The sequence below is a fragment of the Coregonus clupeaformis genome, chromosome 27, assembly GCF_020615455.1.
Source record: "Coregonus clupeaformis isolate EN_2021a chromosome 27, ASM2061545v1, whole genome shotgun sequence".
Taxonomy (NCBI): Eukaryota; Metazoa; Chordata; class Actinopteri; order Salmoniformes; family Salmonidae; genus Coregonus; species Coregonus clupeaformis.
This window is the reverse complement of record NC_059218.1, coordinates 4,685,951-4,702,262: the sequence shown is the minus strand read 5'-3', so window position 1 is coordinate 4,702,262 and position 16,312 is coordinate 4,685,951. Positions and strand designations below refer to the sequence as shown.

Sequence of the window (16,312 nt, the reverse complement as noted above, 5' to 3'; positions counted from 1 at the left end):
GAATAATGGATTTAATGGTGCTCCATGGGATGTTCAAAGTTTCTAATATTTTTTTATAATCCACATAAAAATCCATTTAAATTACAGGTTGTAATGCAATAAAATAGCACAAACGCCAAGGGGGATGAATACTTTTGTAAGGCAATGTATGTGCTGTTGGGAATCGGATCAAAGTGTTCTGAGTTTTAGTGATGTTTTGGCATCTTACCGCGTCCATGAGGGTGAACTGCTCGGCCACCACCACCGGGTCAAAGTTCAGGAAGTCCAGTCGGTCAACCTCGTAGCCATTCTCCTCCAATAAGGTGAAAGGATGGTCCAGCACTGAGGGATGACATCACAACTCATTACGTCAAACACACTTTCACCACATTTGATGAGCGGCTGGGGTTAGTAAAGTCCTTAATGTAGTGAAGTGAGGGCTACCACACTCAGATATAACTTTCGTTGAAGATGTGGATCGAAATGTTGTAAGCTAATACAGGTGTGTGTTAGACTAATAGTGCATCTGACTGTGCTGGTCCTACTTTACTGCATGACACCCACGACCACGTCACACAACAAGGGATTCACAAACAACAGTGTTCTCTTATTTGGAATACCACCCAAAACATCTCTGGCCTTCCACTAATACTAATTATATGGACTCTCCATGACTATCTTTAGGAGCTGGGGTCAGGGTTCAAAGTGCATAAGTTTAGTTGGGGGTTAAGTGAGTGTCTTACACTCACGCTCGGGCTCTTGGAGCTGCCGGCGGTGGAAGTGGGCCAGGAGGTTGCAGGCACGGCGTTCCAGGTCCGATCCCGAGAAGTTGAGATGCAGGTAGGAAATGAGCCGTCGCAGGCAGCTGTACTCCGGAGGCTTCCAGAAGTCCTCAGAGTAGTGGTCAAGCCATGCCCCCAAGATTGAGGATATCGTGCTGAGAGAGAGAGAGAGAGAGAGAGAGAGAGAGAGAGAGAGAGAGAGAGAGAGAGAGAGAGAGAGAGAGAGCGAGAGAGAGAGAAAGCAAATAGCTGAGTCTACCTTTAATAATGATAAAAAAAGAGAGGGAAATGGAGTGGAGAGATAGGAAAGATAAAGTACATAGAGAGAGGGGTGTATCAAGTTAAGGATAAGGAAGGGAGAGTGGAAAAATAAAGGGACTAGCTACATTAAAGTCACAGGACAGGAAAGAGATATACAGTACCAGTCAAAAGTTTGGACAACTACTCATTCAAGGGTTTTTCTTTATTTTTACTATTTTCTACATTGTTGAATAATAGTGAAGACATCAAAACTATGAAATAACACATATGGAATCATGTAGTAACCAAAACAGCGTTAAACAAACGGCTGCTTTTCCTTCACTCTGCCGTTCGACTCATCCTAAACCATCTGGCCAGGTTATCTGATGCAGCACTCCATCATCACTCTCCTTCTTGGTAAAATAGCCCTTGCACAGCCTGAAGGTATGTTGGGTCATTGTCCTGTTGTAAAACAAATGATAGTCCCACTAAGCCCAAACCAGATGGAATGGCGTATCACTGCAGAATGCTGTGGTAGCCATGCTGGTAAAGTGTGCCTTGAATTCTACATAAATCACAGACAGTGTCACCAGCAAAGCACCCCCACACCATAACATCTCCTCCTCCATGCTTTACGGTGGGAAATATACATACAGAGATCATCCGTTCACCCACACCGCGTCTCACAAAGACACGGCAGTTGGAACCAAAAATCTCAAATTTGGACTTCAGACCAAAGGACACATTTCCAAAGGTCTAATGTCCATTGCTCGTGTTTCTTGGCCCAAGCAGGTCTCTTCTTATTATTGGTGTCCTTTAGTAGTGGTTTCTTTGCAGCAATTCGACCATGAAGGCCTGATTCACACAGTCCCCTATGAACAGTTGATGTTGAGATGTGTCTGTGGCTTGAACTCTGTGAAGCATTTATTTGGTCTGCAATTTCTGAGGCTGGTAACTCTAATGAACTTATCCTCTGCAGCAGAGGTAACTCTGGGTCTTCCATTCCTGTGGTGGTCCTCATGAGAGCCAGTTTCATCATAGCGCTTGATGGTTTTTGCGACTGCACTTGAAGAAACGTTCAAAGTTCTTGAAATTGTCCGTATTGACTGACCTTCCTGTCTTAAAATAATGATGGACTGTCGTTTCTCTTTGCTTATTTGAGTTGTTCTTGCCATAATATGGACTTTTACCAAATAGGGCTATCTTCTGTATACCCCCCCTACCTTGTCACCACACAACTGATTGGCTGAAACGCATTAAGAAGGAAAGAAAACCACAAATGAACTTTTAAGAAGGCACACCTGTTAATTGAAATGCATTCCAGGTGACTACCTCATGAAGCTGGTTGAGAGAATGCCAAGAGTGTGCAAAGCTGTCATCAAGGCAAAGGGTGGCTATTTGAAGAATCTCAAATATAAAATATATTTTGATTTGTTTAACAGTTTTTTGGTTACTACATGATTCCATATGTGTTATTTCATAGTTTTGATGTCTTCACTATTATTCTCCAATGTAAATAAAATAGTAAAAATAAAGAAAAACCCTTGAATGAGTAGATGTGTGTCACGTTCGTTCAAGGACGGGTCAGACAAAGGCGCAGCGTGAAATGCGTACATGTTTATTTAAATGATAAACACACGACAAAACAACAAACCAACGAAACGTGAAGTCCTAAGGCTACACACAAAACAAGCCTACTCACGGAACAAGATCCCACAACTAACTAGTGCCAACAGGCTGCCTAAGTATGATCCCCAATCAGAGACAACGAGCGACAGCTGCCTCTGATTGGGAATCACACCCGGCCAACATAGATCTACACATACTAGAATGACAACATAGAAAACACAACATAGAACACCACATCCTGACTCAACATATAAGAGTCCCCTGAGTCAGGGCGTGACAATGTGTCCAAACTTTTGACTGGTAGTGTATATATAAAACAAATTGCCATGAGGATATGTATCACAAAATATAGGACAATGATGACAATATTTGTAACCGTGGTCCAACACCTATATGAACACAATAGAAACATATCCAATGTTCATAATGGCAAAACTGCGTACGCCAGCAGAATAGCGCTGGTGGCAAGGAGAAAAAAGAGGTACACAGATGTAGGATTTTAATTTGACCTGTGTTTAGTCCATAATGTTGCTTGATCATTGGGTAGGCTATTAGCTGGTCAAATTGAGGCTACATGAAAAGTGGAATACTGTTAATATAACCGTGTGTTAGTGCAGGTTTTTGGTGAGTTCATGTAAATCACGAAGCTCATCTGCATTTCCTGCGGCGCAGAAAAATTATCTGCAACAAAATTGTGATTAAATTAAGATCCATTTGACATTTTAGTCATTTAGCAGACGCACTTATCCAGAGCGACTTACAGTTAGTGAGTGCATAATTATTATTTTTTCATACTGGTCCCCCGTGGGAAACGAACCCACAACCCTGGCGTTGCAAACGCCATGCTCTACCAACTGAGCTACACGGGACCACGTGATCCTACATCTATACTAGCTTGTAGGACGGATTAAGTGGCTTCCTTTTTTATGTCTTAGAAGAATGTCTTATAGGTGTAAATATTACACATTCCTTGCAACAAAATCTGAAAATTATGCAAGTGTCTCTATTTTCTGTCACTGTACAGTATGTGTTGAAAAGGAGGCTACAATGTGTGTCTGAATCAGACAGAGACTTACTTCCTCAGCTCTGTGCGATCATCGTGAGTCAGTATGTGGCCCTCTGAGCCAGGCAGGTGCTGGAGCTTGGCATACCTGAACACAGATTCATCAGTTTGTTAGTCGTCTATCCATCCATTCATATATCCATTCCTGTATCAAGACATTCATTCCTCCACCCTCTATTCATCATGCATCACTCCATCCACCCACCTTTTCCTTCCATCTATAATTCTTCCACCAATCAACCGATGGATCCACCCATGCATACATCCGTAAATTCATCCATTTATGCACCAATGTATCCCTCCCTCTCTCCCCCTCTACTCACCTGTTGAGCAGTAGGTCCAGGACCTGCTTGGTGGAGGCGAAGGAGCGGTAGGTGCAGAGGAAGATGGTAACGTAGGTGGAGTCGTTGCCCCGGAACGCCGCCACCATGTACTCCACCAGCTTCTCCAGCGTGCCTGCCTTGATGGTGCGCACCTTGCACGTCTCGTACAGGCTGAGGGCTGCGTCTGTCTCCACACCTAGCCAGCGTTGGCCCTTAATGGCCCCGCTGCCGCCACCGTGGTGGCCAGGGTGGTGGTGGTGGTGGAGCATCTGCACCTTCCGCAGGGTGATGGTGTATACCGCCCCGTCCTCCACCTCCTCGCCAATCTCCTGGGTCGCATTCTGGAAGACAGAGGGAAAAAGTGAGAGTTAGAGAAAGGTTTAGATCTTCTTTCTTTTTTATTATAACACACATGTGAAAACAAAATGAAGCCTGAGGTAAGTGCTGGTTTTTCATTAGTTACACATCGAACCATGCATTACATATAACCATTGATTAATAGACTACATGTATATTGCTGTGAAATAAATTATTGGAGTATTCCCTTTCACACATTATTGGTATTATTGCGTGACAATTTTAGAAGGAAGTGATTTTATTTGCCTCTGGTCTAGGCTATAGTCCCATTATCCAGTGACAGACATCACAACGCTTTTGGCCTCTCTCCCTCTGTTGATTTGTTGGGCTAACACTCATATCACTCTGGCCAAACAATATTCACTCCACCATCCTGTGACCATTTGTTCAATATGGATTATTGTTCTATCAGAGTCCAACTCAATACCTCACAATTGAACTAACCCCTAGCCTCGGGCCAAAACCAATTATGGCACTCGACTCGATGTTTTGCCACAAGCTGTTCCCTGTAGTTTTTGGTTCCCCAGCCAGCTGCTCACCAGCACGACACAGCACAGGGAACGACACAGAACAGGGCACAGAACAGGGCACAGAACAGGGTACAGAACAGGGTACAGAACAGGGTACAGAAAAGGGTACAGAACAGGGTCCAGCACAGAGCATGCCTTCTTATCAGTTGGCATACAGGATGTGGATAAGGGCTGATAGCAGAAGCGGATGTTCATAAATAGAGTGAGGACTGAACAGCTGTGGTGGTAGAGGATGGATATTATGGGCTCAGGCTTGCATGCAGACACATTGGGCGATATGTTGACGGTATAAAATAAATACAACCCCCCCCCAGTTTTTAAAGCAACTGCTATTGCTTTAGGCTTTTTAGCACTGCACTTGTTTCAAAAAGGTTTGGAATAAAACAATTTGTTGTGATTGCATCTATCTGGGATTGCATTGATTGATTCACAATGCAAAGTTTTGACCACAATGTCGAATGCCACTGCCAAGTTAAACCGTAGATAGGGGACACCCATGCATCAGATGGGTCAACGTTGAAGGCAGACAGCCTTTCTGTGACGTGCTGAGGAAGTTTTGAGCTGGACTGAACGTGAGCATGTGCAGTGTCGCATATGCAGTATCAGTGTCAGTCTGTGCCAAGAAAGCTAATCTGAGAACAGTTATGCTGTGATGTTTACGACTATATAAACACTCAGTCTCATGACTGATACGTTCGTTAAGCTATTATAGGTCAGAATATATTGTACATGCTACAGCAATCTTTTGTTCTGGCCTACCAGTAACATGGTGAATTCTACTAATAAACTACTCATAGTTTTCATTCAAGACTTTCATTAGGAGAATCGGATGTGTTAGTGCTTGGTTGGAACGAAGGCCTGCACCTACATCCAGAACGCACATACAGTATACGAACAGTATATGTTTTAGCTAACTTCAAGAACGAAAAAGAGAGAGAGAGCGCCTCTTCTACATGAGGGGGATAAGAAGAAAACATAGAAGGGTTTGGCAGGGTGAGGGAATGTAATCGCTCAAGGAGAGCGGACACAGATGCTGCATTGTTGTTGTTTTTTCTGCCTGCCTGCCTGCCTGCCTGCCTGCCTGCCTGCCTGCCTGCCTGCCTGCCTGCCTGCCTGCCTGCCTGCCTGCCTGCCTGTCTGTCTGTCTGTCAATCTATCTGCCTTTTAGTCTGGCTCCGGCATTGTCTGGCTGTTCTGGTATGTCATCCAACACACTCCAGATAACCATGGCTCCAAAGAGAGTTATGTCAGTTCCAGTTTGTTTGTATTGTATGTGTGTACTGTGTGTGTGTGTGTGTGTGTGCACACGCGTGCGTGCAGTGTGTGTACAGTACATCAGATCTGACCCTGTGTGTGAGTATTCGTGAGAGTGTGTATGTCAAGAGTTTCAACTGCTATAGAACTCCCCAAAATGTCTGCTTTTAATATAGTAGCATTTATGTAGTGAGGATATACCTACAGCTAGGTACAGTTACACTAAAATAGACACATGTATGGTCTGTTTATGGTGTTGCTATGACAACGGGAGGGAGATCACACACACGGACGCACACGCACACACACACACTAGATGTGCTGAAAGGCACATTAGGAAGGGGTTGTCAATCAACAGGCTCCAATTGGTGAGTCACCAGATAGCTAGGACCCCACAGTTGGCTTACGCACCCACATGCGCACACACACAAAATCACAGGCACACATATTCGCACACACACACAGAACCCAGCACCATTCACAATGACCAACTGACTTTTCATAGTATGTACAACAAACTGAGAGCACTGAAAGCCTTTGGATTACTTTGACAATCTTAAAGTGTCAGTCCAGCCAGGTCCGGTTCAGTTTCCCCTCGAAGTGACTCAGGGTCTTAAAATCCTGTCACACACACACACATCCCTGTCCCCCTTCTGGCAGGCGCTCTGACTACCACAAGCTTAAATTCCTCGGCTTCCCCTCATCTCTACCTTTCTCCATCTCTCCCTCTAGCTCTCTCTTTTGTGTGGTTCCTCTCAATATTATAATTATTACAGACATTCCACTGGCGCTCCACAGGCACTCTCACCCTGCCGCCATCGATTGAGAGACGGGGGGGAGATTCAGACATAGAAGATAAAAAGGAAAGAGGGATGACAGAAAGAAAGAAAGAGAGAGACAAAAGGAGAGAAAGAAAGTGAGGGGGAGAGGGACGTTTGTGCATGTGTATAATCAGTGTGTATGTGTGTCTGTGTGTGTGTGTTCATGTGTGTGTGCGTGTTCGGTGTGTGTGTGTGTGTGTGTGTGTGGTACTAAGACAAAGCCGTGCTGCTGTGAGAGGGGTTATTGTGGCCTATTCTGGGAAAACTTCAAACACACAGCACACGGACGCTTAGTCATAGACTTCAGAGGGGGGTTACAAGAGGAGCCTTGAAGTTTGGGCACTTCTCTCCTCTCGGTGGAGAGAGGGGGAGGAGATGGAAGGGAGATGGGAAGATGAGAAGAAGGGACCTCACACATACACACTGCACGTACACTCCTGGCTCTAGTTATGAGGAGCACTTATGTCTGCCTGTATTTGTCTACTTCGTCTGACATACACATGGCGCAGCACTGCCAAGTGGTGGGTTTGTGTGTGTGTGGGACATTGAACTAACTACTAGTTCTTCCTAGGGAAAATAGAGAAAAGGCAGTTACTAAAATAGGAAAAGGACATACTGACAGACACTTCCTAGACAACTGTGTGTGTGTGTGTGTCCTTTATTGGACAAGAGAAAGGTATGACATCCTTCCTCTGGAATCAGACCACATGACCTTCTCCCATTCCTCCTCTGGATCATCCAGATGGTCATTGGCAAACTTCAGACGGGCCTGGACATGCGCTGGCTTGAGCAGGGGGACCTTGCGAGCGCTGTAGGATTTTAATCCATGACGGCGTAGTGTGTTACTAATGGTTTTCTTTGAGACTGTGGTCCCAGCTCTCTTCAGGTCATTGACCAGGTCCTGCCGTGTAGTTCTGGGCTGATCCCTCACCTTCCTCATGATCATTGATGCCCCACGAGGTGAGATCTTGCATGGAGCCCCAGACCGAGGGTGATTGACCGTCATCTTGAACTTCTTCCATTTTCTAATAATTGCGCCAACAGTTGTTGCCTTCTCACCAAGCTGCTTGCCTATTACCTGTAGCCCATCCCAGCCTTGTGCAGGTCTACAATTTTATCCCTGATGTCCTTACACAGTTCTCTGGTCTTGGCCATTGTGGAGAGGTTGGAGTCTGTTTGATTGAGTGTGTGGACAGGTGTCTTTTATACAGGTAACGAGTTCAAACAGGTGCAGTTAATACAGGGAATCGGTGGAGAACAGGAGGACTTCTTAATGAAGAACTAACAGGTCTGTGAGAGCCGGAATTCTTACTGGTTGGTAGGTGATCAAATACTTATGTCATGCAATAAAATGCAAATGAATTACTTAAAAATCATACAATGTGATTTTCTGGATTTTTGTTTTAGATTCCGTCTCTCACAGTTGAAGTGTACCTATGATAAAAATTACAGACTTCTACATGCTTTGTAAGTAGGAAAACCTGCAAAATCGGCAGTGTATCAAATACTTGTTCTCCCCACTGTAGGACTCGTTTTATTGTGGATATAGATACTTTTGTACCTGTTTCCTCCAGCATCTTCACAAGGTCCTTTGCTGTTGTTCTGGTATTGATTTGCAGTTTTCGCGCCAAAGTACGTTCATCTCTAGGAGACAGAACGCATCTCCTACCTGAGCGGTATGACGGCTGCGTGGACCCATGGTGTTTATACTTGCGTACTATTGTTTGTACAGATGAACGTGGTACCTTCAGGTGTTTGGAAATTGCTCCCAAGGATGAACCAGACTTGTGGAGGTCTACCATTTTCTGTCTGAGGTCTTGGCTGATTTCTTTTGATTTTCCCATGATCTCAAGCAAAGAGGCACTGAGTTTGAAGGTAGGCCTTGAAATACATCCACAGGTACACCTCCAATTGACTCAAATTATGTAAATTAGCCTATCAGAAGCTTCTAAAGACATCATTTTCTGGAATTTTCCAAGCTGTTTAAAGGCACAGTCAACTTAGTGTATGTAAACTTCTGACCCACTGAAATTGTGATACAGTGAAATATAAGTGAAATAATCTGTCTGTAAACAATTGTTGGAAAAATTACTTGTGTCATGCACAAAGTAGATGTCCTAACCGACTTGCCAAAACTATAGTTTGTTAACAAGAAACGTGTGGATTGGTTAAACACTAGTTTTAATGACTCTGACCTAAGTGTATGTAAACTTCAGACTTCAACTGTACAAATTACAAATTACAAAGTACAAAGAGGTGGTTATGTTGATGCTTAGTAGTGCCACAATGTGCTATGGAATAAGCAAGCCCACTCACATAATCAAACCTTTGGACTCTGTGAGCTACACTATACAGTACCAGTCAAAAGTTTGGACACACCTACAGTCGTGGTCAAAAGTTTTGAGAATGACACTAGTATTGGTCTTCACAAAGTTTGCTGCTTCAGTGTTATGAGATATTTTTCAGATGTTACTATGGTATACTGAAGTATAATTACAAGCATTCCATAAGTGTCAAAGGCTTTTATTGACAATTACATTAAGTTTATGCAAAGAGTCAATATTTGCAGTGTTGACCCTTCTTTTTCTGACCTCTGCAATCCGCCCTGGTATGCTGTCAATTAACTTCTGGGCCACATCCTGACTGATGGCAGCCCACTCTTGCATAATCAATGCTTGGAGTTTGTCAGAATTTGTGGGTTTTTGTTTGTCCCCCGGCCTTTTGAGTATCGACCACAAGTTCTCAATGGGATTAAGGTCTGGGGAGTTTCCTGGCCATGCACACTCTTGGCATTCTCTCAACCAGCTTAATGAGGAATGCTTTTCCAACACTCTTGAAGGAGTTCCCACATATGCTGAGCGCTCGTTGGCTGCTTTTCCTTCACTCTGCGGTCCAACTCATCCCAAACCATCTCAATTGGGTTGAAGTCGGGTGATTGTGGAGGCCAGGTCATCTGATGCAGCACTCCATCACTCTCCTTGTGTTTGAGTAGGATAAACTAGCGAGCTGCATTCACTAGCTAAGTAAGTGAAAGTGAAAATAACAACAAAATATAGCTAGCTCTCTCTCTTGCTTCTCCGTTTTTGAAGAAATAATTTTTTTCAAAACTGTTCAACTATTATCTCAGCTCAAACAGAGAAGGATACTATGTTAGCTAGTTTGCTATGGCTATCCAACACTGGAACTCTTCCAAGTCACGGTAAGCTTTTGGTTTTATTAATTTATTGTAACTGGGGCCTGCCGGTGTAACTGCTAAACTGCTTGCTGTACACTGTACTGCATGATTGTAACAGGTTTACTAACAGGTTCGTCCTAGTAGCTATGTTGACTATGACGGTAGCTAATATGGTGACAATGATGTAGGCTGTGTGTAGCGGTTATGGTATGAAGGTTTGGCTTGGAAAGGTTTTTTCGCCTGGTCACAGATAGCTGTTGTGTTGTGCACTGAAGTCCACAAGCTAACGGAAAAGTTGAGAGGAGGAAAGCGCGTAGATGCGAGAAGGAATTATACAACGAGCAAAGTGATCATGCTATGAAAGTGAACTGTTTGTGGGTGATCAGGGGTGTATTCATTCCGCCGATTCTGTTAAAAAACGTTTCTTAAACGGAAGCAAACGGAACGAAACTGTGATAAACATACAGTGCATTCGGAAAGTATTCAGACACATTTTTTTTACGTTACAGCCTTATTCAAAAATGTATTAAATTGTTTTTTTCCCTCATCAATCTACACACAATACCCCATAATGACAAAACAGGTTTTATAGACATTTTTGCAAATGTATTACAAATAAAAACAGAAATATCACATTTACATAAGTATTCAGACCCTTTACTCAGTACTTTGTTGAAGCACCTTTGGCAGCGATTACAGCCTCGAGTCTTCTTGGGTATGATGCTACAAGCTTGGCACACCTATATTTGGGGAGTTTCTCCAATTCTTCTCTGCAGATCATCTCAAGCTCTGTCAGGTTGGATGGGCGCGTCGCTGCACAGCTATTTCCAGGTCTCTCCAGAGATGTTCGATCGGGTTCAAGTCCGGGCTCTGGCTGGGACACTCAAGGACATTAAGAGACTTGACCCGAAGCCACCCCTGCGTTGTCTTGGCTGTGTGCTTAGGGTCGTTGTCCTGTTGGAAGGTGAACCTTCGCCCTAGTCTGAGGTTCTGAGCGCTCTGGAGCAGGTTTTCATCAAGGATCTCTTTGTATTTTGCTCCGTTCATCTTTCCCTCGATCTTGACTAGTCGCCCAGTCCCTGCCACTGAAAAACATTTCCCACAGTATGATGCTGCCACCACCATGCTTCACCGTAGGGATGGTGCCAGGTTTCCTCCAGACGTGACGCTTGGCATTCAGGCCAAAGAGTTCAATCTTGGTTTCATCAGACCAGAGAATCTTGTTTCTCATGCTCTGAGAGTCCTTTGGGTGACTTTTGGCAAACTCCAAGCGGGCTGTCATGTGCCTTTCACTGACGAGTGGCTTCCATCTGGCCACTCTACCATAAAGGCCTGATTGGTGAACTGCTGTAGAGATGGTTGTCCTTCTGAAAGGTTCTCCCATCTCCACAGATGAACTCTAGAGCTCTGTCAGAGTGACCATCGGGTTCTTGGTCACCTCCCTGACCAAGGCCCTTCTCCCCCGATTGCTCAGTCTTGGTGGTTCCAAACTTCCATTTAAGATTCTTGGGGACTTTCAATGCTGCAGAAATGTCCTGGGGACCAGGATGCCAGCATGCTCCAGCAGGGAAACTAATTCCCCTTCCCTTGCCTCAGCGGCCTTGGTCACATCTGTCCATAGGCTTTGTAACTGATCTCCCCCTTTCTGATGGTTTTACCACTATTATGGTTGTTGTTGACAGATTCTCTAAATCCTGCTGTTTAATCCCTCTCTCTGGTCTACCTACCACTCTGCAGTTTGCTGAGGCACTATGGCCTTCCGGAGGACATCGTTTCCGGCCGTGGTCCCCAGTTCACGACGCAGGTCTGGAAAGCCTTTATGGAGAAGCTGGGGGTCGCGGTCAGCCTCACATCCGGGTACCGGCCTCAGTCCAACGGGCAGGTGGAGAGGGAGCTGGGGAGGTTCCTTAGGAGCCACTGCCAGGACTGGCAGGGGGAGTGGGTCCGGTTCCTTCCATGGGCGGAATACGCCCAGAACTCACTTCGACACTCCTCCACTGGGCTGACTCCCTTCCAGTGCATCCTGGGATATCAGCCTGCCCTGGCTCCGTGGACTCCGAGCCAGACCAAGGCTCCTGCAGTGGACAAGTGGTGCCGTCCGCCGTCAGAAGGATCAGGCGGACCGCGTTCCATCCTGGTGATCTTGTCTGGCTCTCCACCAGGAACCTCCCGCTCCGCCTGCCCTGCCGGAAGCTGAGCCCCCGGTTTGTGGGGCCCTTCAAGGTCCTCCAGAGGGTCAATGAGGTAACCTATCATCTCAAACTCCCCACCAACTACCGGATCTCACCCTCCTTTCATGTTTCCCTCCTCAGGCCAGTGGTTCCAGGTCCCCATGACACCCCTCCGCCTCCCCTGGACATCGAGAGGACCCCCGCCTATGCTGTTAGGTCCCTCCTGGACTCCCGACGTCGTGGGGGTTGGCTCCAGTACCTAGTGGACTGGGAGCGGTACAGTTCTTAGGAGCACTCTTTGATCCCGGTGGCGGACATTCTGGACCCCAACATCAACCGGGATTTCCATCTCCGCCGTCCGGACCGACCCGCTCTTCGCCCTCAGGGCCGCCTTCTGGCCAGGGTCGTCTTGCGGCTGGAGCCGTGCATCAGGGGCGGGGTACTGTCACGCTTACTCCTATTCCCTCCCTCTGGCGCTATCACTCTTCTTTTCCAATTTTACTCTTGTTTAATTGTTCCACTAGCTGAAGAGTTTAGACACACTGTTCGTTTGCTTAATTGTACATATCCAAAATGCTAGTTGTCCGTTTGTATACTGTTATTTAATTGTTTCCCCCTAAGGACGTTTGTAACAATTTACCAAGACAGGAGTGACCCTTTTCACAGGCTACTGGTTAATTTAGAATATTTCTCATTACTCAGCTCTGTGGCGACACCTAGTGGACTACATTCATATTATGGCCATTGAAATGCCACCGACGGCTGTTAAAACATTTTAATAACTGAAGCTGAAGGTTATACACTTTGTTTAAAGTGTGACCGAAACTCAAATTGTGCACTTGCCTACTACCATATTTTTTAATTTATTTTTTAATTCAAAGTTGTATGTAACTTCTTTCCTGTGTCGGTTTAATCAACTGATGCTGAGTAAGAGAGAATTCCTGCTGCTCGTTCATAATGACGAGTTCAGGATTTTTATTTTTTCCTTTGATTTTCTTTGAATGGCATTGTACTATCACTTTTATTTTATTTTTGTGTATGTTGGGGGGTTATGTTGGAATTATCCAATAATTATTGTGCTCTGTTTCTCTAAAGGTTTAGATATTATTTTTTTCAGATGTTACTTTCATGCTGCTGCTCTCTTTTCCTCTCTTTTTCATTTGACTTCTCCTCTTATAAGGATTAATGTCTAGTTCAACAACAAGTTAGGATGGTATTTTGGGGCTTCCAGTCAGACTGGTGACATGGAACATTCGCGGTTGTGGGGGGCAAATTAAGCGCTCCAGAGTATTTTCACATCTGAAGAGCCTGACTACTGATATCGCATTTCTTCAAGAAACGCACCTACTTGTTAACGACCATACTAGATTGCGTAAAGCATGGGTTGGACAGGTTTTTAGTTCTAATTCTAACGGCAAAGCCAGGGGAACAGCAATAGTGATTTACAGTTTTCGCCCTCACCGATCATTTCAGATCCTGTAGGTCGTTATACAATAGTTAGTGGCACCCTCTTCCAGACCCCTGTAGTACTTGCGAATGTTTACGCCCCTAACTGGGATGACACTAGATTTATGACATATCTTTTAGCCTCTCTCCCTAATCTTGACACTCACCGCCTCATCTTCGGCAGGGACCTTAACTGTGTTATTGAACCAAGACTCGACCGGCCTAATCCCAGAACACTTACTCCTTCCGGGATGGCAAAAGCTCTTTCTACATTCATGACCCAAATGGGTTGTGTTGATCCATGGCGCTTCCTCCACCCGGTCACAAAGGACTTATCCTACTTTTCTCATGTTCATCAAGCCTACTCGCGCATAGACTACTTTTATTTTTATTTTTAGATAGAGCCCTTCTCCCATCAGTTAAAACTACAGAATATTCTGCTATAGTAATTTCGGACCATTCCCCCCCACATTCAGGACTTAGCTTTTACTCTGAACGCAAAAAAACTGTTGAATTGGAGATATAACACGGCCCTATTGTCTAACAAAGATCTTGGCCAACAACCTCCTTCCCTCAGTAAGAGCATTGAAGATGGGTCGTGGCTGGGTCTTCCAGCATGACAACGACCTGAAACACACAGCCAGGGCAACTAAGGAGTGGCTCCGTAAGAAGCATCTCAAGGTCCTGGAGTGGCCTAGCCAGTCTCCAGACCTGAACCCAATAGAAAATCTTTGGAGGGACCTGAAAGTCCGTATTGCCCAGCGACAGCCCCGAAACCTGAAGGATCTGGAGAAGATCTGTATGGAGGAGTGGGCCGAAATCCCTGCTGCAGTGTGTGCAAACCTGGTCAAGACCTACAGGAAACGTATGATCTCTGTAATTGCAAACAAAGGTTTCTGTACCAAATATTAAGTTCTGCTTTTCTGATGTATCAAATACTTATGTCATACAATAAAATGCAAATGAATTACTTAAAAATCATACAATGTGATTTTCTGGATTTTTGTTTTAGATTCCATCTCTCACAGTTGAAGTGTACCTATGATAAAAATTACAGACCTCTACATGCTTTGTAAGTAGGAAAACCTGCAAAATCGGCAGTGTATCAAATACTTGTTCTCCCCACTGTATTTTTCAAATGTACTGTGATGTTTTACAAAAGTTCTGAACCTTTCTATTCTCATTGTTTCTACAGATCGTAAATTGAAAATAAACATTTTTGCTAAAAGTATTATTATATTATTGATCAATTGACTATGACTTTTCAGATCACCCAGTAGTGCTATCTGCAGGGTTAGCTCCAGGTAAATATTGCAATCCTTTAGCCATTCCTGGACCTGTGTCCAAAAACAAGCTACAAATGGACAACTTTTTAGATAACTTGGATATTCCATTCATTGATATGGACATGACTAACGTTCTGGCCAACCCTCTGCATCTAGATGAGATTACAAAGGGTCTAAAGTTAATGCAAAGTGGCAAGGCCCCAGGCCCTGATGGCTTCCCCGTCGATTTGTATAAAATATTCTCAGATCAACTCGCCCCACTACTATTAGATATGTTCCCTGACTCGTTATCACAGGGCTCTCTCCCCCCGACGCAAACTCAAGCCTCCATCTCACTTATACTCAAGAAAGATAAAGATCCAGCAGAATGTGGTGGATATTGGCCCATTTCACTTTTGAACGCTGATGTTAAACTATTAGCTAAGGTTCTAGCATGCCGGTTGGAACCCTGCCTTCATGATGTCATATCTGATGATCAAACGGGTTTCATCAAACGGCGACAACTGTTTTCCAATGTACGCCGTCTTTTGAACATTATTCTCTCTCCTTCTGTCTCTCCAAACTCCGAAATTGTTGTTTCTCTTGATGCGGAGAAGGCTTTCGACTGGGTGGAGTGGGATTATTTATTTAAGATTTTGTGAAGATTTGGTTTTGGGTCCAATTTCATCTCATGGATACATCTGCTCTATTCTGCTCCTACGGCTAGCTTACACACCAACTCTCAACATTAAAAATACTTCCCCCTCTCCAGAGGGACCCGTAAAGGGTGCCCTATGTCTCCGCTCCTTTTTGCACTTGTGATAGAACCACTTTCCTTGGCCTTAAAATTATCATCATCATTCACTGGAATCCACCGAGCTGGTGTAGAACACAAAGTGTCATTGTATGCAGATTATCTACTATTATATATCACTAACCCTGTGAACTCTGTCGATAACATACTGCATATTTTAACCACATTTGGATCATTCTCAGGTTACAAATTGAACATTCAGAAAAGTGAATGTTTTCCGATCAACCCCGCTGCCAAGCAAATTCCACCTGGAGCCCTGCCATTCCGTCTGTCGCCCTCTGGTTTTCCCTATTTAGGTGTGAATATAACACATTCTCTGGCTACCCTCCATAAAACTAACTTTGCAAGTCTAGTCACACGAGTTAAAGCAGATATACAATGCTGGGATAGTCTGCTTCTCTCCTTAGCTGGCAGAATCCAATCTGTTAAAATGAACATTTTGCCTAGGTTTCTATATCAATCA

At 44.5% G+C, this 16,312-nt stretch overlaps 1 protein-coding gene across 3 annotated transcripts in view; it reads right to left on the bottom strand.

Moving 5' to 3' along the window:
• The window catches only part of LOC121541417 (ral guanine nucleotide dissociation stimulator-like), a 124,563-nt gene that overhangs the window by 25,715 nt on the left and 82,536 nt on the right, over positions 1 to 16,312 (bottom strand). For 2 of the 3 annotated variants that reach the window (XM_041850409.2, XM_041850407.2), the window contains exons 2-5: positions 4,017 to 4,357; positions 3,707 to 3,781; positions 723 to 916; positions 209 to 321 (exon numbers count right to left, since the gene is read on the bottom strand). In XM_041850409.2, coding sequence (XP_041706343.1) covers positions 209 to 321; positions 723 to 916; positions 3,707 to 3,781; positions 4,017 to 4,357 — 723 coding nt within the window. The remainder of the gene's footprint in view (positions 1 to 208; positions 322 to 722; positions 917 to 3,706; positions 3,782 to 4,016; positions 4,358 to 16,312) is intronic. The other variant, XM_041850408.2, reaches the window with a different exon arrangement.